The 26,908-nt window shown below is 37.1% G+C and overlaps 1 protein-coding gene across 1 annotated transcript; it reads left to right on the top strand.

The window, feature by feature from the left end:
• Positions 1–240: 240 nt before the first annotated feature.
• Positions 241–26,908, top strand: LOC140169417 (sushi domain-containing protein 2-like). The gene is made up of 17 exons (XM_072192676.1): positions 241–340; positions 2,923–3,080; positions 3,539–3,644; positions 8,600–8,906; positions 9,350–9,637; positions 10,353–10,495; positions 11,163–11,324; positions 14,280–14,447; positions 14,953–15,099; positions 16,596–16,763; positions 17,269–17,411; positions 20,059–20,191; positions 21,402–21,659; positions 22,743–22,931; positions 23,675–23,845; positions 26,233–26,371; positions 26,809–26,908. Exons 1-17 carry the CDS (start codon positions 241–243, stop codon positions 26,906–26,908), a joined length of 2,880 nt encoding a protein of 959 aa, XP_072048777.1.

Genomic DNA, 26,908 nt, shown 5'->3' with positions numbered 1-26,908 from the left:
CATTATTATGTAATCACTGTAAAAAATAAAGTCAGGACTATATATGGATGGGGAATCCCAAAGATTGTAAAGTGGATATAACATCATATTGAAATTTCCCACAGGAAGTGATGTAATGTGAAAGATTAATGGTTATAATTGTTCTTGGGAATTTCCCAGATTACATCATATGTTGTGAAGATGTGAATGAAGTAATTGGCTATTAATAGAAAGGGATTTTTGTGTTTGGTATATATGGAAATGTATATATACAACAGTACAACTGTACCTGTTCACGAAAGGAATCTATTCTTCACTCGACTTGCGGAAGTTCGGTTTATGAAACAACACATCTGTCAATGTAAGTGGAAATAGGGGACAACTGCTGAATGCAGGCCTGTTTTCCATTAGAAATTGTGTAGAAGGTGAAAAGAGTACGATTTTGGAGATTGTCAACTGTGCGAGGATTTTATGCAATGGATATAAAACTATTTAATGGACTTCGCTGAAAGAAACCGCCATCTATCACGTTTAAAAAAATCTTTCTTTCTTTCTTTCTTTCTTTCTTTCTTTCTTTCTTTCTTTCTTTCTTTCTTTCTTTTATTTCTTTCTTTCTTTCTTTCTTTCTTTCTTTCTTTCTTTCTTTCTTTCTTTCTTTCTTTCTTTCTTTCTTTCTTTCTTTCTTTCTTTCTTTCTTTCTTTCTTTCTTTCATTCATTCATTATTTCTTTCTTTAATTATTCATTTGTTTCTTTCTCTGTTTCTATTTCTTTTTTCTTATTATCTTGTACTAGCAACATATATACCATCCAAAAGGTCAGAAGTCCACCTAACGGCAATTATACATCTAATCAAACCGCCATATCTTTGATGTGCAATTTCGGTGTCTCATCGGTACGATACATCCCACACGGAAAAATATTAGACGGAACTAGAATTATTGTGATTCCAAAATGAAGATTTCATCGGGAATTAGCAGATTTTTAGTATTAACAAGTATTTTAATCAACGTGCCATGTTTAGGTAAGTACAACCAAGTTCAATATTATTGTGCTAATGCTAGGAATGTCAAATGTTGTTTTAGTGGATATATGCCAATGTGATATTTTTCATAAATGCGTACGACAAACTTGTATTACGAGTACAGTTATGTTTACATGGTACCACCTGGTGTACTCTGTGGCCATTTGGTGTGATATTTGTAGCAATGAACAATGCCATCATCAAAATTGTCACTACCCAGCAAACACAAAAACGTTTTAAAAACGTTTTTAATAAGTTATATTTTGGCTTTTGGTTTACATAATAACGTTTTAATAACATTAAAATGTCGGGTTATATAAAGGTCATGAAACCGTTTTAAAACGTTTTGTATGAAAACACACTCTACAATACTCAACAATATTTTTAAAATGTTTTCAAAAATGTTATTGTAAACTATTTTTGCAAACATTTTTTGACAAATATTTTGTCAACACTTAAATAACATTATGTTAAAATATTTGCACCCAGCAAACACAGAAATGTTCTTAAAATGTTTTTTCAAAACGTTTTAATAACATTTAAATGTCGGGTTATATAAAGGTCATGAAAACGTTTTTAAAACGTTATTGCAAATATTTTGGGCAAACGTTTTTCGCAAAATATTTTTCAACCCCAAAATAACATTCTGTTTAGAATGTTTTGTATCAAGTTTTCAAAAATGTTTTTGGAATGTTATTAAAACGTTTTTATACCCTTTGTATAACCCGACATTTAAACGTTTTCTGTAAAACATTTTCTGTTTACTGAGCAGTAGATTATCAAAAAATGATTTTTAATATTATGAAAACGTTTTATACCCTTAATATGCCCTTTATATAACCCGACATTTAAACGTTTTCCGATAACCTTTTATAACCTTTTGCGAATGATGTCGAAAACGTTTTGTGTTTGCTGGGTATGCTTTGATGCAGTAATCAATTTTTAGACCTGCAACCTAGATTTGACCTTACGTAAGAAAAAAAACAACATAGTAACAGTAAAATGAGCTCACTTAAAATGAAATTAAAAATCCTTTAGGCCTAGACCTCAAGCTATAGGAGAATATCGAGGGCTTATAGACAGAACCACCTATGTCCATTTGTGTTCTCAATTACATGTTACTTATTTCGGTAACAAATGGACGATTAATTCTGCCCTCCTTAAGAAAATGTAAGTGACTTTAGGTGTATATGCCTGGTCACTTGCTTCTAACTAAATGCTTAAGTGACCATGAATATACCCCAAAGTCACTTGCATTTGTTATGGAGAGCCGAATTAACCGTCCATTTGTTGCCGAAATGAGTAACATGTAATTGGGAAAACAAATGGACATGCTTAGGTGGTTGTGGCTCTAAGCCCTCGAAATAATGTTCCGCACTATTTGTTATGGAACGGGCTTCGACTCATAATCGGAAGGTTGTGGGTTCGAGCCCCGCCGACACCATCTTGTTGTGCCCTTGAGTAAGGTACTTCATCTTCCTCTCCACCCAGGTGTATAAATGGGTACCGGCATTCTTAAATAAGGTAACAGACTCGCTGTGGAGTAGGTGTAGCGATACATCTATAGCAACATTACATGGAGGAGTCTGGCCCAATCGCCAGTGAAAGAGAGATGGGCACTCCGATTACTGTTTGTACAAGATCGTCTCCTTCACCTTTACCTGTTATGAATAAAGACCAAATGAACCTTATTCTTGTTTATGCCATAATATTGTAGTCTTTCAACCCTTTCACAGCTTCAGCTGTGTAACATACAAAAATTCCCGCTAAAGAGTGGTTCTTTTAATTTTAGAAAATTCATTAAAAATCGCTCTTGGAGTTTTTCCTCGGCTCAGCACAGCTCAGCTCAGCAGCATACAACAGTATCAGTCGTAGTATCTCTTGCAACATATAATAATTTGCACATTCTGTTTTCTAACAGCCGATCTCGACATCTTCCCTTCCGTTGGGAGTATGTTTGGTGGTGAGCAAGTGTTCCTGTTAGGTCCACGTTGGGACGCTGGAGCAGACATCCGATGTCGATTTTTATACAACAATAATGCGGTTCAAACCGTTACAGGCTCAGTTTTATCAAAAGAGGTAACCAGTGGTATTTACGAATATTATAGCCTCTAGTCTACAACGATATACGTCGATCCTGAAAATGACGGGTGAGCGTCATCGATGACGGTTTCCCGTTGAATTCTGTGATATCTGTGGCGTATTTTCGTTGGTATTTTTCGTATCAAACTGCTCCAAAATCATTGCCATATATCTTAGCTAAGATAATCATTGAGCGCTTGATGATATTAATTGAGGAAATACCTTCAAAAATGAGTGAAAATTATTTCATGTTTGCGGTTCTTTTATAATTATATTTTTTTTTTTGAAACGTCATGTCCGTATGATTTCATACGTTTTCTACATAATGGTGTCAACAATTTGATGTATGTAGAAATCAAAGAAAACTTTCAGGAATATAATGGAGACGGTAAAGAGCAAATTGACGAAAAATTGGCTTTGCTAAATGATAAATATTATTGCCGTTATATTCTCAGGCCGCCGTATGTGTTCCTGATCCATTTTACCTATCTGGAGAATTAAAGATGGAGGTTTCTGTAAATGGTGGTCGCACGTATACATACAGTCAAATCTACACTATTGGTAAGTAAAATTGTATTGACTTTTTGCACATTCCCCATAATACATAGCGTAAGGATAAAATCATCATTGTATTCTGGTTAATAGCTGTTAGTCACAAAAAAAGAAGAAAACACACGTCATACACGCAACGTAATTATGACGTAGTGTTTGTTTGTCCAGACACGACCGGCCCAAAAAATAAAAAAACAACAGACACTTTTTTTAACAATGATATAAAAGTAAAGAAAATTATGTTTTTTTCCTATAAAAATGCAAAATGACACTTGAAACTTAATATTCCTGGCAATCACAGCTTAAATGTTTCCTGTTTAACCATCCCCAACAATATTTCACCATCCATCAACATCAATATAGAGAACCAAGCATGACAAGTATGGTCAGGGGTTTTGTACTACAGGCTTCTAGTCCATCACCCTTGCAACAAGCATATATGGTAAGGTTGAAATACATTAAAATTTGACGCAAGTACAAAATGTCAGGCTGATGAATGATTTTTTTCTTACCCCACTTGCTGCAACACGTGAACAGATCTAAGACAAAAAAAAAAAGACACAGTTCACGGATCAGGTGTATAGTAATTTGTTTTCCATTTTCATATCTAACCTACTCTGCACTGATCTTACAAGAAATTAGTGATTTGAGGCATTATGGTACCTACATCCTCTCCCTGGCCTTTATAACTCTCCATCCAGCAAGAAACTCATTGAAATACAAACTTTGAAATCAATATCACTATCATAGGCCTATTGAAATTCAATTAATATAACATGCAGATAATAACCTTGGCCCAATAATGATTAAAGGGTTCCAATTAAGACAAGCAAACATTACTGGGTAGATAACAGGAACTAAAGTTTGTCAGTAAGTACATAATTGAGTAAATCGCCTGTATCAAAATAGCAGGGTTTTTTTCATAGGTGCAATAATATGCTCAGTCAGCCTTATCACAAAATAAATAATAGCATTGACCTTACCCACCAATCAGTAAAGCCTATTATAATCATGTGATGGCTCAATCTAATAGTAAACATGCTTAAAAAAAAAAAAAAAAAATAGTCCTGGCTGCCATTGTCTCAATACAAGATAAGAAAAGTCCTTGTCATGTGGGGTAAGATTAGATAAAGGGATACAAACCTGGGTATGAGACATTGGGAATTATTTCCTAGACTCTCAACGACAGGGATGATGGGCTACAATAGCCATTCATGACACAGTGTATGTAAGGGATAAACTGTGCATATGAGATATGGGTTCAAGTGGGGGAAATGTTCACTCCGTGAACAAAAAGAAATCGAGCTACCGACCCACTCTTTTCTACCCCATGTCTGGGCAAACAAACACTTGTTTGTTTGTTTTTCGCCTGATTGCAGTTTCTTACGACATCGCTTACTTCAATCCCATGTGTCATTACAAAAAAGAATTGTTATAGGTCTAATGACTGGAAGTATTATCAGGCGGCTGACACTGAAAAATTTGCATGGCAAAATAACCCGTCTCCTCCGCAGCCAATTTGGTTCCGCTCCATCGAAATCAAGCTGGTCACGGAGGAGACTACCCTCCTTTGTGTTTGTTCATTTGTGTATGGAGAGCCCTTCTTGGAGTCCGTAATGACTTAGGCTACGCTCTCAGCTAGAGTCCGACGCTGCATTGCACTAGAAATACCTTTTCTGTGAAATCGCTATAGAGCCAACCGGGAACACGTATTCGTTTTGAAAATATAGCATTAAAATTAGTATCACCCTTGTGGCCCCGTGCAGTGGAAAACCTTAATTCTTTCATTAAAAGGAAATGAAAATAAAAAAAACACGGATCCACCTGTGCACCTATAAAATGGGCACAGCAATTTGTCTCAAATATGAATGAATTTTAAGAAACATACGGGATATGATGAACATTGACCTGACGCCATGATAGTAGGATCTATTAGTCGTTTTATATACAATGTATATACCGTATTGTTATAATACAGGGTGTATCAAAATGATTGGTACCGGGTTATGTGTCATTTTCAAAAATATATCAAAAATATAAAATTGCTTATTAATATAGTTTTTGTACTATAAATAGAAAGGGCATATGTTAACTTATTGATCTAATAATCTGAAGTTGATAGGTTGATGCATCTGGGAGCTATCGTCATTGAAACGAAGTTCCACGTAATCATGGTTTTACTTACACAGCACAAGATGAATAGGTTCACTGCTTGAACCATTTATTGTATACATGCTCTTCAATATCTCACCTCAGTCTACATAATATAAAATTGCTTTACACATGCTTTTAGAAAGATAGTTCCTGAAGTCCATGCCTTACGACTCTGGGAGTGTGAGGTGAAGCCCTATTTTGAAATAACTTAACACCAGGGATGGATCCATTCTGTAACTGCCCATATCAAATTCTGACGCATTGCAAGTTATAGCATGTTTGCATGGGATACGCCTTGCTCTTGGAAACTGTCTTCTAAATCTTCTCTGCATTTCTCAATAGCTCCGTGTCAACCAGTGATTCTTATCTATGAATACACACTGAAGTGTGGAATATTGTAGAGCCATTCCAATAACTTTTACCAGGTCTAAACTAGCCTACACTGTGTACAGTCTATCGCCATTCTGCCACACTATCTAGTAATCTCAATATATCAATTTAAATTACCGCCCTGGAACTTCTTTCACCCCAACTAAATTATTCAAGTCAATAATATTACTAAAAACTAATAAATATTGATTAAAACATTTATATATATTATGAATGAAGAAATAGGTAAGGAAAATATATTATTATCAGGCGGCTGACACTGAAAAATTTGCATGGCAAAATAACCCGTCTCCTCCGCAGCCAATTTGGTTCCGCTCCATCGAAATCAAGCTGGTCACGGAGGAGACTACCCTCCTTGTGTTTGTTCATTTGTGTATGGAGAGCCCTTCTTGGAGTCCGTAATGACTTAGGCTACGCTCTCAGCTAGAGTCCGACGCTGCATTGCACTAGAAATACCTTTTCTGTGAAATCGCTATAGAGCCAACCGGGAACACGTATTCGTTTTGAAAATATAGCATTAAAATTAGTATCACCCTTGTGGCCCCGTGCAGTGGAAAACCTTAATTCTTTCATTAAAAGGAAATGAAAATAAAAAAAAACACGGATCCACCTGTGCACCTATAAATGGGCACAGCAATTTGTCTCAAATATGAATGAATTTTAAGAAACATACGGGATATGATGAACATTGACCTGACGCCATGATAGTAGGATCTATTAGTCGTTTTATATACAATGTATATACCGTATTGTTATAATACAGGGTGTATCAAAATGATTGGTACCGGGTTATGTGTCATTTTCAAAAATATATCAAAAATATAAAATTGCTTATTAATATAGTTTTTGTACTATAAATAGAAAGGGGCATATGTTAACTTATTGATCTAATAATCTGAAGTTGATAGGTTGATGCATCTGGGAGCTATCGTCATTGAAACGAAGTTCCACGTAATCATGGTTTTACTTACACAGCACAAGATGAATAGGTTCACTGCTTGAACCATTTATTGTATACATGCTCTTCAATATCTCACCTCAGTCTACATAATATAAAATTGCTTTACACATGCTTTTAGAAAGATAGTTCCTGAAGTCCATGCCTTACGACTCTGGGAGTGTGAGGTGAAGCCCTATTTTGAAATAACTTAACACCAGGGATGGATCCATTCTGTAACTGCCCATATCAAATTCTGACGCATTGCAAGTTATAGCATGTTTGCATGGGATACGCCTTGCTCTTGGAAACTGTCTTCTAAATCTTCTCTGCATTTCTCAATAGCTCCGTGTCAACCAGTGATTCTTATCTATGAATACACACTGAAGTGTGGAATATTGTAGAGCCATTCCAATAACTTTTACCAGGTCTAAACTAGCCTACACTGTGTACAGTCTATCGCCATTCTGCCACACTATCTAGTAATCTCAATATATCAATTTAAATTACCGCCCTGGAACTTCTTTCACCCCAACTAAATTATTCAAGTCAATAATATTACTAAAACTAATAAATATTGATTAAAACATTTATATATATTATGAATGAAGAAATAGGTAAGGAAAATATTAAACATTTCTATGATTTTCAACATATCATTCTCACAAGGTATTTGCAGTAAAATAGAGCTTTGAAAATGGTGCGCTACTGATCCAGCGTTACGATGAAAAGTGTAAAAACACCTACTTTCCTTTAGAATCATGTAACTTCTGAACAGAATGTGCTATCTTTATTATCTAAAATTCTTAGAGAAGATAAAACTACTATAATTATAAATATTTAAACAATTAACCCCACAACCGGCACAAAAAATAGTAAAAAAAATCGACAAAAACGAGAAGTCTTCGGTACCAATCATTTTGATACACCCTGTACCAATATTTGTCATTATATATAATGAGTAATATTTAGCAACGTAAATGTGCAGTTCATATGCACAAACGAATACTGATCTTTATGATATTCAGGTTTTGTACATCACATATAACATGTCACATAGGAGGTCATACGTGTTGACCTGCATCTATTGTATTTGTTCATCTGTGTATGGAGAGGATTAACGCCATTAAACGCCATTAAAACTCCATCAGTATTAGGGCGTAGTTCAGTGAACTCACCGTATTGCTATTCCAAGTACTTTGATAATACAGATAATATGTATTAATGGGTCGAGGCGATTGCATTGAAAAACCTAATAAATTATTCATAACAGTTACGTAATCAATCGATAGTGCGGACACTTTTCATTTGCAAACCACCAAAATTCGTGATCTTTTAGCGTTGAAAAAGAAACCACGTGAATAGAGTGCCCTCTCAAGAATAGGTTCTCTGTGGTATTATGTACTTAATGTTTTCACTGCCATAGTTTATTGAAATCATTTCCCTAGCTTAAATAAATATTGTCTTCTCCACATCATAACAGCTAATCTAGACCGCATCTTTTCAAGCGGCGTCACCAGAGTTAATTCTGACGATCTCAATTGGTATAGAGCCGGTTTTGATCTCGAAGTACGCTGGGATGCCACAAAGCTTGCAGACAACGCAAACATTACTATCACTGTCCTGGCTTACTTAGAAGACGGCAGTCAAGGCCCAAGGTGGGAAGAATTCTACCAGATAGCCGAAAACACAGGCAATGACGGCTCTTATGATTTCGAAGGCGTTGCTCAATCTGGTGTTTCTGAAGATAATGCATTTGGTGCAATAAGAATACATGATGCTAACAATCCGTGAGTAATTGTCATCCACTTTGGACTTTTACACATACAAAGGCAAGTATGCCATAAATCAATCGTTGTGCCGCTGGGGACCATAATGTTTAACCGGGAGCACACCAAGACAAAGAGTTGAAAGGTAATGGTAACCCCTACACTAGACGTTTTAGTCATTTTAGCTTACTGGATTATCAATGGAAACATTCGGTGCACCGATAGTTTTATTAGCTCTAATTGGATGTCGTGCCTAATGATAAACAACAGAGGATTCAGAGCGTTTTCGTCTGTTATTTTTTTTTACTTGGAGAATGTAGCTATATAGATACACCCCAACACACACACCCCAGTCATCTATATATACCCACCACACCCCCACCATGCACCCCACCCTACACCACCCACCACTATGCACCACCATTACACACGATAACACTAATGACTGTTATATTTCTTTACAGAAACGGTCTAAAATTCTGGAGTGACATCCACGCATTGGGATACATTCTTAACCAAGAATACCAAGACAACCCAATAGGCTGGTCATCAATTAAATGTGACGAATGGAGTCAAAATGAAACATCTCTTCCAGATTTTGTGGATGAACTTATGGCGTGTCCATGTACGTTACAGCAGGCTATTGCTGACTCAGGACGATTTCAACCAGATACTGGTTGCAGTATCTACTCAGGAAGCGTGTGTAAATATCATCAAGGTGCTAAACACTGCGTAAGAAGTGTCGCTGCTAGGTACGTCTGCAATTAAGGCAATGTAGCCAAATTTGCCCGAGCTTTTGATCGACCAGCAATACATGATCGAAATATCAATCAATTGACTGTTGTTAATATTAATCTTCGTATGTGTATGCATATATGTTTGTTTTTACGAAAGAGACGAATGGCAGACAACCTTCCACACAAATATTATTGAGTTTGAGCAACTATATCACTAGTACAGGCGGCGGTACCAACATGTATCATTATAAGATCAATCTAGTATTATATAGACTAATGGGTTTCTTGGCTGCTTTTTGTCTCTTTCGTCAAAATAAACACCGATTAGAGGCACATGCATGCTTATAGACGGAAATTTACGGTGAATGAAATGAATGCCCAATGAAATTTTAACATTGATATTGATTAGTCGATAATTCATTGATAACGTGTATCAGTGCAATATCGAATTTGACTGCGGTAACAAGCAACCCGATAGTGTGGAGATTCTCGCATGGATCGCTTGGTGTTTGGCCCTTTTGGACCACTACACCGCATTGCGGTAACATAGAGAAAGATTAAAATTGGTCCGTTATAGACAATATAAATCAATAAAAATCGTGTTTTGAAGTCAGTCTGGAGGTGATTTCTGATCATTCAACGCTCGACTCCTATATAGTCCGTTTATTTGTGTCAGCATAAAATACACAAGTCCTTTTTTTCACTATAATTTTCGCAACTTTTTATACAGCGAAACAACCTCCTCAGGAACTCAATGTTGTTACCAAGATAACGGTGACCTCATGTTCGCTGGGGATACCGACCAAGGTAGCACAGCAGACCGTAGTCACGTTTGGGGAGCCGCACCATACCAAACAATCGATACCGTGCCAGGTTTGTCGCATTGGAAGCATGACGTGATTACGTTTTATTATTGCTGTATATGGGGGAATGATTGCAAGACATATCTGACTCTGAGACCAACGGCTGATTGCAAGGAATATAACCCACCCCGATCATGTAAGTAGGACGTTATGTCCAACTAAAAATTAAAACAACGCTGTATGTAAAAAAAAAGTAACGTAATGCCGGAGAATGCTCATAAGCCGAATTGCCCGTCTCTTTGTGCCTTATATATATTATGTGGAGGGTTCGCCCGGGATGGTTCGCCATTTCTGGCCTTCCGCACAACTGGAATGACGAGACTGTTTCACTTTTCAAGCACTTATGCCGTTACCCATTAACACCTGAGCGGAGAGAGACAATAAAGTAAGAGGCGTCGTCAAGTGCACCGCCCGCGGTGCTAACCGCAACCTTCCGATCATGAGTCAAAGAGCGCACCACCGTATCGTGCCTTGTACTCAGTATTTCTATTCTAAATTGAACCTGATCATATTCGTTATCGTTACCGTATCACCTTGACCACCCGTTAAAGATAATAGGAGTGTAGAGTCGTGCACAGAGAGCCATGCTCAGCCAATGTGATCATGTTTTTATTTTGAAAAGAAGGAACAGTCAACCAAATTAAGCTCATATATTCTCATTTTCTCTTTTCCATTAGCCGCCACATTTGGAGATCCACATTTCATCACCTTTGATAATCTACAATATACATTTAATGGCAAAGGAGAATTTACATTGGTCGAGGTTCCATCTTACAATTTTGAATTACAGGGACGGACAGAGCAAGCCGTTTGCCTGTCGTGTGCTGGAAATGATACAGGTAGGACTAATAGGCTATTCCAGTTGAAATCCATACACCCCCTATGGAAGACATGACCTTATCATCCCACACAAAGGGTGAAGATATAAAATGGAGTCACCTATACAGGCAACCCTATTTGAAATGTACACTCCCTATAGGGTAAGTCCATATGATATCAAGGAGGTCCCCACCTGACCCCCTCAGATTTGCTTTATATTTTAGTCATATGTTGTACCTGTAAAAATATTAAAACCTGCAAATTTGAGGTCTGTAGCTCTTACGGATTTTCTGTGGCAGCCATTATTTAAAGTTGGAGTATGGGGGTCTAAATTTGGATTCAAAAGTTGCCCTTTAAATAAATGTCATCTTTGGGAGTCTGTGACTTCTTTACAAAATAAGAGAGAGGTCTGAAACCTTGTATACACACTAACTGCATGCCCAATTTGTCAAAAAGTAAAAAAAAAAAATCTGTAATTGCGCGTTGTGTCACGGGGTCATTAAATATGCAAGAAAAAATGTAATGTTTTGTAAACTGGCAAGTTTAGCCCCTCTAAATTCACATTTTTTGTCAGATTAATTATTTTTTGTTGTCACTGATGCTAAATATAGGATAAATACAATACATATCCAAAAATTGAGGTCACAACTCATTCACATTTCGAACAGCGCCCTCACGAAGATGAAATTTATTGCAAATTCAACATTTTCAGGGGGCCCAAAGTCGATGTGGTCCACCTTCAAAATTTATATAACATTTTTTTTTATATGACTACTAGTCTTAAATTACAACTTTGCAAAGTCCCAGTAATTGTCTAGGTTGACTTCATATAAAACGACAAGCCCAAAGTTGACCATTTTCTTATGATTGCATGTACTGCAAATGTTCCGAATTTGGAAGGGTTAAAGTCAAATTGGCCCCAATATTGAAAATAAAATGGAAATTAAAGTAAATAGGGCCAATAACTACGCATCTAGTCATTTATTTTCAATATTGTGGCCATTTTGACTTTAAAACCTTCCGAATTCGGCACATTTGCAGTACATACAATCATAAGACAATGGTCAACTTTGGGCTTGTCGTTTTATATGAAGTCAACCTATAAAATTACTGGGATATAGCAAAGTTGTACTTTAAAACTAGTAGTCATATAAAAGTGATGTTTTATGAATTTTGAAGGTTGACCACATTGACTTTGGGCCCCCTGAAAATGTTGAATTTGCAACTTAAATTTCATCTTTGCGAGGGCGCTGTTCGAAATGTAAATAAATTGTCACCTCTATGTCTTGGATATGCATTGTATTTGTCCTATATATCGCATCAGTGACAACAAAAACAATTATTCTGATTAACAAATGTGAATTTAGGGGGCTAAAACATTAATGTTTTGTATACTGGCAAGTTTTAGCCCCCCTAAATCCACATGTGCCGAATTCGGAAGGTTTAAAAGTCAAAATGGCCACAATATTGAAAATAAATGACTAGATGCGTAGTTATTGGCCCTACTTACTTTAATTTCCATTTTATTTTCAATATTGGGGCCAATTTGACTTTAAGCCTTCCAAATTCGGCACCTTTGCAGTACATGCAATCATAAGAAAATGGTCAACTTTGGGCTTGTCGTTTTATATGAAGTCAACCTAGACAATTACTGAGACTTTGCAAAGTTGTAATATAAGACTAGTAGTCATATAAAAAAAAAATGTTTTATAAATTTTGAAGGTGGACCACATCGACTTTGGACTCCCTGAAAATGTTGAATTTGCAATAAATTTCATCTTCGTGAGGGCGCTGTTCGAAATGTAAATGAGTTGTGACCTCAATTGTTTGGATATGTATTGTATTTATCCTATATTTAGCATCAGTGACAACAAAAACTAATTAATCTGACAAAAAATGTGTATTTTGAGGTGCTACACTTGCAAGTTTACAAAACATTACATTTTTTCTTGCATATTTAATGACCCCGTGACACAACGCGCAATTACAGATTTTTTTTTTTTTTTACTTTTTGACAAATTGTCATGCAGTTAGTGTGTATACAAGGTTTCAGACCTCTCTCTTTTTTGTAAAGAAGTCACAGACTCCCAAAGATGACATTTATATAAAGGGCAACTTTTGAATACAAATTTAGACCCCCATAATCCAACTTTAAATGGCTGCCACAGAAAATCCGTAAGAGCTACAGACCTCAAATTTGCAGGTTTTTAATATTTTTACAGGTACAACATATGACTAAAATATAAAGCAAATCTGAGGGGGTCAGGTGGGGACCTCCTTGATATCATATGGACTTACCCTATATGGAATATTAAGGTTATAGGGGTGTATGAATTTCAACTTAAATAGCCCTAAAATGCCTTAAAATTATGTTTAGACGATCTTGGACTAATAGTTGTACACTCTACACTCTTAAAACAGTGTGGTTAAAATTGACCACGTAGTATTTAACTGTGCACCTTACCCAAAAATTGTGATCAAATTTTAACCACAAAATGTTCACCGTGTTGTTTTAAGAGTGTTTAGGCGAAAACAGTATAGTATATAATGATAATTATACTGAAATAAACTTAAAACTAGTATTGCGTTACACAATACAATATGTTGTTTGTTCGTAAAAATATTATACAGGTTTTTCCTCCTTTTCATTTCTCTTTTCCTCGTTTACCTCATTATTCTTTTTTTTTTTTTTAAATTTGACTCTCCCACTGCCTTGCTCCGGTAGCAAGTCACCCACCTGGGAACTTAGCAACGTCACCATGGATATATACGAGGTACTCACATAATGTTGGATAGAAAGAATTAATTCGGACCACAACTTGGCAAGAAATAAACTTGTATTTCTTTTTGGTCGATTGATTGTATTTCTTTCTTGTATTTCTTTTCTTGTATTTCTTTTTGGTCGATTTGTTTAATGGGGAGTGCAACGTACGTAATTCAATGTTTTGTTTTGTTTTCATTATAAAATTATATAGGTATACCCCAGAAGGTCACATCTCTTACAGCCATCGCAATGAAGGAAGACACCTCTGATACCATTCATGTTGAACTGGATAAAATAACCACAATGAAATTTGTTAGAAAGTACTCGGGAATTACTGAAATAGTGTCTTTCCATGATCAATTTTGGCTAGATTTTAACGGTAAGGTGTATACTAATTAAGTTATTATAAGGAAAGAAAACGGTAACATCATTTTGTGATCAATGCTATGTTGGGCCAACGAGTCATAGGCCTACTTCTATACACTATTATAATCTCACCATCATATTCCACCTGTGAGATAGAGCTGTGTTGATTACTACGATGATCACGGAAGATGAAAATTTTGTACAGGACAACATCGGGAAAGCAGTACAAACTAGGCGGATATTTGTGCTAGGATGTCAGAGGCTGGACTTGACAATTCGACAGTTTCCAAAAGAAGTGGGGCGGGGCCTAGCGGATTCACTTCGATAGGACTAATTACTCATACAAAAAGGCTGAAGAAGCTGGTAGTACGGAATGAAATCATCAAAACAGCCAGGCTTGTTACCGGTACAGAGCTCGAGACAAAGAAGTCATGATGCATAAGCCATGGTTTTTATTATTACTATTCGGCCATTGCGTTAACCTCATTTTAATTTTAATTATAAATTGGCATATGCAGGTGTTTCAGTCGTCGTTGTTGAGTCTGAGGGTGAAAATATAATGAAAGCTACTATTACGTACTGGAACTCCGGTATTGGTGTTAATGTAACTGCCAATGACCAAATGCTATCTGTGGTGGCTATTCTTCCACCAGTATTACAAGTAAGTAATATTAAGCTTTCAGTGATAACTCCATCAGGGGCGTAGCCAGCCCTCCCTGCCAGGGTGGGCAAGACTGCGAATTCCCTCAAGTTGATTAAGAAATATATCGTAGTGTTTATAGCGTGGGGTCCAGGGGCCCGCACATGGGCCCTTGGTGGGGGTCCAGGGGGCCATGCCCCCGGAAGCTCATGGATTCTGGGCATTTTATACCATGAGGATAAGCCTCCTTGTATACATTTGTAATATTTTTATGAACATTTCACCATGTAAAAATGTAATGTTTGATTTGAAATGAAATGAAGCAAAATGTACTTATTCCTTGCATTAAATTACTTCCCCAGAAGTTCTTCCCTTCTCTTCCTTAAGTTTCCTTCCTTCTCTTTCCTTCTTCATATATTTCAATCTCTTCCCTTTCTCTCATTCCTTCCCCTACCATTAAATTACTTCCCCTAAACTACTTCCCTTCACTTCCATAAGTTACTCTTCCATCTCTTTCCGTCTTCTTCATATTCTTCAATGTCTTCCCTTTTGAACATTTCACCATGTAAAAATGTAATGTTTGATTTGAAATGAAATGAAGCAAAATGTACTTATTCCTTGCATTAAATTACTTCCCCAGTTCTTCCCTTCTCTTCCTTAAGTTTCCCTTCCTTCTCTTTCCTTCTTCATATATTTCAATCTCTTCCCCTTTCTCTCATTCCTTCCCCCTACCATTAAATTACTTCCCCCTAAACTACTTCCCCTTCACTTCCATAAGTTACTCTTCCATCTCTTTCCGTCTTCTTCATATTCTTCAATGTCTTCCCCTTTCTCTCATTCCTTCTCACTTCCATTACACTGGCTTAAATAACTTCCCCCTCAAATAACTTCCCGTTCTCTTCCTTCAATTTCCTTTCCTTCCTCATATTCTTCAATTTCTTCCCCTTTCTTACATTCCTTCCCCTTGTGCATGAATTGCTTCCCCACAATACACATGCAAGGTATTTTCTTTATCTCTATTCCCCTCTTTCGTTCCCCTTTCCCTATTCCGGCCCATTCCTCTATTGCTCCCGTTTTGTTTTTTGTTTTTTCATTTCCCTCTCTTTTCTATTTATTCTTGTTTCCTCTCTGTCTTTCCTCTTGACCCTTTATTTCTCCATTCCTCTTCCTTTTCTCTTCTTTCATTTCCCCTTTTTTCTTCTTTCCTTTCCCTTTCCCTTCTTTTCTTTTTTCTTTTTAAATTTGACTCTCCCACTGCCTTGCTCCGGTAGCAAGTCACCCACCTGGGAACTTAGCAACGTCACCATGGATATATACGAGGTACTCACATAATGTTGGATAGAAAGAATTAATTCGGACCACAACTTGGCAAGAAATAAACTTGTATTTCTTTTTGGTCGATTGATTGTATTTCTTTCTTGTATTTCTTTTCTTGTATTTCTTTTTGGTCGATTTGTTTAATGGGGAGTGCAACGTACGTAATTCAATGTTTTGTTTTGTTTTCATTATAAAATTATATAGGTATACCCCAGAAGGTCACATCTCTTACAGCCATCGCAATGAAGGAAGACACCTCTGATACCATTCATGTTGAACTGGATAAAATAACCACAATGAAATTTGTTAGAAAGTACTCGGGAATTACTGAAATAGTGTCTTTCCATGATCAATTTTGGCTAGATTTTAACGGTAAGGTGTATACTAATTAAGTTATTATAAGGAAAGAAAACGGTAACATCATTTTGTGATCAATGCTATGTTGGGCCAACGAGTCATAGGCCTACTTCTATACACTATTATAATCTCACCATCATATTCCACCTGTGAGATAGAGCTGTGTTGATTAATACGATGATCACGGAAGATGAAAATTTTGTACAGGACAACATCGGGAAAGCAGTACAAACTAGGCGGATATTTGTGCTAGGATGTCAGAGGCTGGACTTGACAATTCGACAGTTTCCAAAAGAAGTGGGGCGGGGCCTAGCGGATTCACTTCGATAGGACTAATTACTCATACAAAAAGGCTGAAGAAGCTGGTAGTACGGAATGAAATCATCAAAACAGCCAGGCTTGTTACCGGTACAGAGCTCGAGACAAAGAAGTCATGATGCATAAGCCATGGTTTTTATTATTACTATTCGGCCATTGCGTTAACCTCATTTTAATTTTAATTATAAATTGGCATATGCAGGTGTTTCAGTCGTCGTTGTTGAGTCTGAGGGTGAAAATATAATGAAAGCTACTATTACGTACTGGAACTCCGGTATTGGTGTTAATGTAACTGCCAATGACCAAATGCTATCTGTGGTGGCTATTCTTCCACCAGTATTACAAGTAAGTAATATTAAGCTTTCAGTGATAACTCCATCAGGGCGTAGCCAGCCCTCCCTGCCAGGGTGGGCAAGACTGCGAATTCCCCTCAAGTTGATTAAGAAATATATCGTAGTGTTTATAGCGTGGGGTCCAGGGGCCCGCACATGGGCCCTTGGTGGGGGTCCAGGGGGCCATGCCCCCGGAAGCTCATGGATTCTGGGCATTTTATACCATGAGGATAAGCCTCCTTGTATACATTTGTAATATTTTTATGAACATTTCACCATGTAAAAAATGTAATGTTTGATTTGAAATGAAATGAAGCAAAAATGTACTTATTCCTTGCATTAAATTACTTCCCCCAGAAGTTCTTCCCCTTCTCTTCCTTAAGTTTCCCTTCCTTCTCTTTCCTTCTTCATATATTTCAATCTCTTCCCCTTTCTCTCATTCCTTCCCCTACCATTAAATTACTTCCCCTAAACTACTTCCCTTCACTTCCATAAGTTACTCTTCCATCTCTTTCCGTCTTCTTCATATTCTTCAATGTCTTCCCCTTTTGAACATTTCACCATGTAAAAAATGTAATGTTTGATTTGAAATGAAATGAAGCAAAAATGTACTTATTCCTTGCATTAAATTACTTCCCCCAGAAGTTCTTCCCCTTCTCTTCCTTAAGTTTCCCTTCCTTCTCTTTCCTTCTTCATATATTTCAATCTCTTCCCCTTTCTCTCATTCCTTCCCCCTACCATTAAATTACTTCCCCCTAAACTACTTCCCCTTCACTTCCATAAGTTACTCTTCCATCTCTTTCCGTCTTCTTCATATTCTTCAATGTCTTCCCCTTTCTCTCATTCCTTCTCACTTCCATTACACTGGCTTAAATAACTTCCCCCTCAAATAACTTCCCGTTCTCTTCCTTCAATTTCCTTTCCTTCCTCATATTCTTCAATTTCTTCCCCTTTCTTACATTCCTTCCCCTTGTGCATGAATTGCTTCCCCACAATACACATGCAAGGTATTTTCTTTATCTCTATTCCCCTCTTTCGTTCCCCTTTCCCTATTCCGGCCCATTCCTCTATTGCTCCCGTTTTGTTTTTTGTTTTTTCATTTCCCTCTCTTTTCTATTTATTCTTGTTTCCTCTCTGTCTTTCCTCTTGACCCTTTATTTCTCCATTCCTCTTCCTTTTCTCTTCTTTCATTTCCCCTTTTTTCTTCTTTCCTTTCCCTTTCCCTTCTTTTCTTTTTTCTTTCCCCCTTTCCTTTCTCTTTTTTCTTTGGTCCTTCCAAATTTCCCCCCAGATTTTTTCCAGTGTGGGCGACTCGCCCGCCCTACCCACCCCTAGCTACGCCACTGAACTCCATAATACGTTGCATCTCTCCTTTAAAAATGTGTCAATGGGAAGCACCCCGTCACTGAAGTGAACAGACGAACAGTTTGTCACATGCGTATGAACCAGATGGACCCAATGGTCGATCATGTCGATGAGTTACATTTATAAGCTGACCTAATGCAGATAATTCTAGGAAAGTAAGTTAAAGGGCATGATGCAGTCATGTCTACAGTAGAATTCATCTCGACCTTTGCAGGACTTAAACCCCATTAAAAGCTATTAAACCAAGATAACACTCATTGAAGCAGCTCAACTGATTAAATCAGATCTTCTCTGGTTGTGTACAAGTGTCTGTTTTCAATGTGCGACATCGCAATAAAGCTGGTATTACAGCTTCAGTTGGGTAACCGATTATAAAGGAAACGAAAGGAAACAATGGTATGTGTACCATTGTTCACGAAATGACACAAAGAACTGCTTTTTGTTAACCAGCATTCTTCAAAATGAGCAACATAATGATTGTTGACTTAACACAGTTTGGAAATAATTTCTTCATATTTTTGGTGTTATCTGTCGTTTACATATCCTTCCTAAAACACAAAAGTACGACCTCTCCAAACATCTAAATTAGCTAAAAATTTAGGACATGTTACAAAACTTTATTTTCTAGAACCTATTTAGAATAATTTAAATGTAGCTTTTACCGTTTTTTTGTGGCATTTTTCAGAAGTGAGCGGTCCGATACCAATTTTTTCGGTCAAATCTCCATTCAATTAACACGGGGAGTTGGCTAGCTATGCCTTGCCCTCACTCATATTTTACAAAAGTGCGACCATTTCTGAACATCTAACCTAGCTGTAATTTTAGGTCATGTTAGAGAAATATATTTGCTAGAAGTTTTGGAGAATAAATAAAATATTGGCTGGTTATTTTTCACACAGTGATGTTAACTAGGCAAGTGTCCATTCTCCCAACATACATCATTTGTTGAGGTCACACGTCAATGGTGAGAGCACTGTGTATTGTGTATAGGAAAACGGACAGTAACTGCAGTATGGCTAAGTGAAAGTTGTGCTATGATACATGCATTGTTGTATTAAACGAGTTATCACCCCGAGAGTTATCACTATTGTTTTGATTGTCATAATGTTGTAAGAAATGACATACCGGTACCTTTTAAGGGAACCGGTCTGTAACTCAAATTGTAAATTTATAGTAAAATATGTGTCAGAAAAGTCGTACGACTTTGATACAGGGCCCACTATACACTTTGTTACTATGTTTGAATTTACATCATCTTATAAAATGCTGTATTTCTTTTGTTATTTTTTATCTAGAATAACATGAGTGTCAAAGGTCTCTTTGGTAATTGGGACAGCTCTTCCGAAAACGATCTCATCGCTAGAAATTCAGAACAGCTTGACCCTGAAAAGGCAACGCCTGAAGAAATAAGAAACTTTGGATATACATGTAAGTATAAATTTTATTATCAATGCACCGGAGACCATTTTGTTTGCTCTTGAAATCGACCGTCGATGCTGCTTCGATACTTCTTATTAAGGAGATTTATCAACGAATTAATCGAGACGTAATGGTAATTTGTTAGTTCATTCCATTACATGCAATGATTAAATATTGTCACAATAAACAATTGATATTTCATAAATAACAAGGATCGACCAAGCATCGACGGCTGATCGAAAGTTCAAACTAATTTGGATATTACCAGCATTCAACTTAAAGTAAAACCTTTCTTTTGGAAAAATAGAATCCCCACAATTGGGCCTCTCCTCGGGTGTTCAGCCCCCAGTGAAAACAAAAATCAGTGAAGGAAAACTATTGCGCCGAAACTTTTATGAACATATAGACCACCCTCTTCCATGCCTACAACAATATTAATGGTAAAAAAGTATTAAACTTTCACATGCTTTAGATAAAATATCTGCTGAAAATAATAGCTATGCTTTGGTACCGTAAATACTCTCTCGATCTCTCTTCATTTTGTCAGATGTCGCTATGGGCGATTCCATTTGAAATCCAAAATCCCCCTCTGGAAGATAATTCTCTTACACATGAGAGGGGGCGGTGTAGATTTCAAAAGAAGTCCCATTTGACATTCACAGTAAGGTCATGTTTTCCATAGGGGATGTATGGATTTCAATTAGAATAGCCCTATGTGCAAAAGTAGCAAAGCTTTCTGTACTATCTCTGATGGTATTCCTGAATAGATCTGATCCACGTTTGTCCAGCACTCAGTTGCCAGGACACTATGATAAGTCACCTGTTATGTTGGCATCATTTTATACCGCGCCTTTCACGTGTATCAATGCGCTTTCCATTGTAGTTAGAATAATGTCAGCTGCCATATGCCTAAGGCATGCTGGTGCCTTTTGGCGTCGCGGCGCTCAATGACCAATATTCATAACAGCTTCCCATTTCACCCCTGTGTAGAGATAGAGGCAAGTGGGGTAAACCGCCTTGCCCAAATGAACAACACAAAGGCACTGCCGGAGCTCGAACTTGCAATCCTGCGGTTGAGAGGCAGAATCCGTACCGCTGCGCCACCGTGCCCCCAGACGTATGCAGGTCCACATTACGAAAGCATTGATGCATTGGCTTCCTCGACGCTGCTTACAAATACTTGTTCCCTAATAGTTTACATGTCTATTTTGACTTATAGGGGAGGTAGAACAGCCTACGCTATTCTACTACGAAACCGGCGGCCATACAGATTATCAAGACAACGATTTCATACCTGTTTACGAGGCGCCCGATAGATCGACGCTTCCACCCGATTTTGTTAACGATATGGATAGAATATGTGGCGACAATGAGCAGTGTATTTTTGATATGTCATTGACAAGAAATACTGATGTTGGAGAATTAACCATGGAAGCTGTGAATTATGATAGTTTAGCGAAAAAGTATACACAACCTGGTAAGTGTTGCTTTTCATGGTAAATGACATTAAGGGTCTTACCTTCATAATAGGCAAAATTAACATTGCATAATTTTCAATTCTAGACCTTAACAATAACAACAGCTATACATACATAATTGTTTGGCTATTTTCTTTTTTAAACTTAAATTGTCTTTTCTTGATCGAATTTTTCTTCCTTTCTGTGTTAATTTTTATTCCATAAGCGGTATATTGTGTGCAAATTGAGGGCGCTATTTACATATATTTAAGCTTTAGCCCAATAATATGAATTCTTTCATTGCATGATAAAAAGTAGTTTGAAAATGTCCTTGATGTATCTTACTCATTTTTATGTTGTTTTATTAAATGCCATTTAACAAGTGTCTACCCCTGTAAAGATGCAAAAAAGATTTAAGATAAATAGCGCCATCGGTGTTCAACTTTGCTAAAAATGAATACAGTTCTACATGCCGTCAAACAACCGTGCGCATGTTGCCTTCAAACATCCATACCTTTATACTTATCAGCCATATCATTAGCCGTTTGTCTATAATTGTTTCCAAATAACTCTTAGATATTCAATTGGATATTTGAAGTACATTGTAACGAATATCATGTGGCTTAGCCATCATTCGAGAATAAACGGAGATGGACAGTCATACGGATTATAGCTAAAGATAGCGAGTCGTAGCTAAAGATAGCGGGTCGTAAATAAAAGCAGCTGAAATGAGGGGACTTGTATATATAGTGCTTTCCTCGGGCCTTCCCTAACTACTTCAATTCAGTCACAAAACATGGAATGGGAGGTTTAAGTTCGACTCCTTGGTGATTAATATAATGGGCTATTGCATTTGAAACCTGCCATGCCGTGCCATTGAAAATTGAATTGGCTCAGGCTAATTATTTTGAAAAATAAAACCCGACGATGTCGCCCTCCGTAGACAGAATAAAATAAATGTTCACAAGTTCGAGTTCAGGTGATATGAATTGTGTAATAAGTAATATATCATTTTATAGTGTTTTCTTACTATTCTGTCATGTTGTATCTGTACATTTTATCTGTATAATTATTATTAATGCATATTTTGTTATTTGTTCCAGTTACTGTGTGCCCATATATTGCAACACCACGTAATGGTACCAAAAACTACCAAACAGACCAAGAGAATACTTTAGTTGGTGCTCACATAATATTTGAATGTGCCGAGGGTTTTACATTAACTGGATCCCCAGAAAGAATATGCCATGAAAACGGGGAGTGGACTGGAGAAGGCGACAACGATTGTGTTGGTAAGCTTTGGTGATAACCATTAAATAGTAAACCTGACTTAGTTTTGAAAGTTTTAAGCGGTAGATCTCTGTGTTCTCACTGACGGTTCTACACTTGTCCGATTGTTTCAGCGAAGCTTTGTTTTAAAAGTTCTATCTCATGAAGCAGTTCATACACAGAGGCTTAGTTATGAGTCTTTAAGTTTGACACTTTTACATTAACATTTTCATGTCATGCATTTTTCTAATTTTCTTCAGAAAAGCTGTGTTTCAAAGAGCTCTACCTCATACCTCCAATTTTTAAATTTTAATTCTTTGCTTCTACATGTAAATATGCAGTCCATAATAATAATGCTGAATATGGTAACCGATAACAAGTTGTGATATTAATCACCTATATAATACCACGATGCCAATAACATAATTAGTTCCAATGACATGTCTATATCCAAAAACAATTGAGCTACAGCACCATTGGTGCTCTTGTATTTAAGTGTTAATGACAAAATATTTTGCAAAACTATTTACCGAAAAAAATGTTGTTGCAACGTGTTGATTTTTTTTTATTTATAATGTTTTGACAACGGTTTCATTACCTTTATATAACCCGACATTAAAATTGTTTTAAAATGTATTGACAAAACTAAAACACATTTATATCTCTTAAAAACTTTTTTTCTGTGTATGCTAGAATAATACTACAAAATGTTTCAAACAAAGATAATCTTCACAATCAAACAAAGATGTTTTTTTTTAAATCACAGCAACTGGATGTAATTCGTTAGAGCCTCCTAATAATGGATATATCGATATCAGATTCGAAGACGGTGAAGTTAGAGCAGAGACAATTTGTGAAGAGGGGTATTTATTACAAGGCAGTGCAATTCGGAGATGTGTCAATGGGAAATGGACTGGATCACCGGCTACGTGCACTAGTAAGATCAATATAGATATTTGTTTTGTTTTTCCAACTAATCTGAACTAGAACTAAAGGTTGCAACTCACTTTACTTTCCGATATTATATCGGACGTCATCGACATCTCATTGATGATGGTGAGCAGGGGCGTAGCAAGCGGAAACGCATTATTCCTTTGTGACGGTATGATTTGCTGACAAGCTATACATCGAGAGGTACCTTTTGTTCAAGACAAAAGGGTTCCGCCATTAAATATGTAATTGGCTCGAGAGCGTTTTTACGCTTTACCAAGGAGGCTACTGTCAACAAGTAATCAAAACAAAGTCATGTGAAAGCACCTATTTGAAGGAAAGTACCTTTTGTTCTCATACAGCCCACGGGTGTGATTGAGTCTTCGCCAGCACACAAAAGCACACTTTACTACCAATGTACAGCTATTTACAGCCCACCTTACTTTAGGCGCCTCATTTAAATAAATGTAATTAAGTTGCTGATCGAATATTCGTATACAACGTGGCGTGGCTGCCAGGTATAGGTCCATGTCTATCTGCGTCATTTTTTTTATCGATTAACTATTTCGCAGTTCATGTTGTTATCATGGTTAGAGACCTATTAAATAAATTCAAATGGGTTTCTTAATATCATTAGTATCAATTTAAAAGCCAGTGGAAAGTTAGGTAGTGAAGGTGGGGTCGAGGGGTGAAAAGAGGAGAAGCTAATGGGCGATCGAGATTGGAGGGGGAGGGGAGACATAAAGATATAAGAAAGAATAATTATTATTATTATAAAAACTAAACACATAACAGGCAGCCATTCAATAATGCCAAAACCTTTATTCGTTACGTAATTAATACACACAGTCAGATGTATTTCACACCTGCCAGACACAAGTCATCTAATTTCGAGAACTGGGCGTTGATGTACACTCTTATGAATATTGATAAGCAAGATGTTTCAATATGTCAGCGCTCTAATCAGGCACAACAGAACAATAAACACTGCAGTGCATTGGGCCCGAGCACAAACGAAAATGAAATAGGGTTGATAGAGGAGATGTTAAAAGGGTTTGCGCCACTCCTTGTCTATGGGTGCTTTTTGTTACGCTCCTGATGGTATGACCAGGGCTACGACACTCAGCTCATCTGCATGGCAAAATTACCCGTCTCCTCCGCAGCCAATTTGGTTTCGCTCCATCGAAATCAAGCTGGCCACGGAGGAGACTACCCTCCTTGTGTTTGTTCATTTGTGTATGGAGAGCCATTATTGGAGTCTATAATGACTTAGGCTACGCTCTCAGCTAGAGTCCGACGCTGCATTGTACTAGAAATACCTTTTCTGTGAAATCGCTATAGAGCCAACCGGGAACACGTATTCGTTTTGAAAATATAGCATTAAAATTAGTAGTGGAAAACCTTAATTCTTTCATTAAAAAGAAATGAAAAATAAAAACAACACGGATCTACCTGTGCACCTATAAAATGGGCACAGCAATTTGTCTCAAATATGGGTGAATTTTAAGAAACATACGGGATATGATGAACATTGACCTGACGCCATGATAGCAGGATCTATTAGTCGTTTTATATACAATGTATATACCGTATTGTCATAATACCAATATTTGTCATAATATATAATGAGTAATATTTAGCAACGTAAACGTGCAGTTCATATGCACAAACGAATACTGATCTTTATGATATTCAGGTTTTTGTACATCACATAAATAACATGTCACATAGGAGGTCATACGTGTTGACCTTCATCTATTGTATTTGTTCAACTGTGTATGGAGAGGATTAACGCCATTAAAACTCTATCAGTATTAGGGCGTAGTTCAGTGAACTCACCGGATTGCTATTCCAAGTACTTTGATAATACATATAATATGCATTAATGGGTCGAGGCGATTGCATTGAAAAACCTAATAAATTATTCATAACAGTTACGTAATCAATCGATAGTGCGGACACTTTTCATTTGCAAACCACCAAAATTCGTGATCTTTTAGCGTTGGAAAAGAAACCACGTGAATAGAGTGCCCTCTCAAGAATAGGTTCTCTGTGGTATGACGACGATGGAGGACTTGTAATACGGGGTAATAATTAAGCATGTTAATGACAGTATCCTCCATTCCCTCCCATATGGATTCCCTTACTAGTCTCTTGAACCACCTCTCCTAGAATAACTGGCTCAGTGTTTAATATTCTTTGAATATAAACTCCCGTGTATGTGCCGTTTGTGTCTGGGGATGTTAGCTTGTAGGTGTGTAAATAAAAGGGGATGGGTGGGGGTGTGTATGTGCGCGGGAGTATTTTCCAAGATACGCAATAATCAGGAGCGGTTAAAATGGTAGCCCGTACATAAATATGACATATGTTCACAACTTCTTTCTTCTATTTCAGGTGGATTATCGGCGGGTCAAAAAGCTGGTGTATCTGTAGGGGTTCTTCTTGCCGTAGCCATGCTTATCGTGGTTATCATTGTAGTTAGGCCTATTCTATTCAGATACAGAGATTTAGGTGAAGATGATCTTGATAAAGGGTAAGTTGAATAGTATGTGGTATAAAGAAGAAAAGAAATCGCATTGAATTGAATGACGACTGATGCAATAATAATAATAATAATAACTTATTTTGGGATAGGCTTTTACGACGGCAGTTCATAACAATAATGAGTAGGGTTTTTTTTAAGTTTAGGACTGTCAAGCTTCCGTCTGGAGTAGCTCTGATTTCTTCAGGTCAACGTATCTAAGAATGACATGTAGACCGCCTCTTGCCTACTGATGGTTCTGTAAAGAGCCGCTCATTGAAGACTGTCCCTTGTCATCTGCTTGTTTTTTGTTGAGAACAATAACGAGAACTGTTGGCCCTTCCAGGGTTTGAACCCACAACCTCGGTCACGGGTGTACTGCCCTAACCATTAACTCACCTGGTCATCGTGCCCCAACCCTTCATTCTTTCTTTCTTGCATATATACAGGACTAAAGTTAAAGAAGCCGGTCAGGGCGAGAATTGGGGTATGGAAGCCGAAGTGGATGACGCATCAGCAGAAAATGGAATACCTGAAACAAAAACGTAA

The sequence above is a fragment of the Amphiura filiformis genome, chromosome 14 (assembly GCF_039555335.1).
Source record: "Amphiura filiformis chromosome 14, Afil_fr2py, whole genome shotgun sequence".
In the NCBI taxonomy this organism is placed as follows: domain Eukaryota; kingdom Metazoa; phylum Echinodermata; class Ophiuroidea; order Amphilepidida; family Amphiuridae; genus Amphiura; species Amphiura filiformis.
Note: the sequence above shows the minus strand (reverse complement) of the source record. Positions and strands in the feature narration are given on the sequence as shown.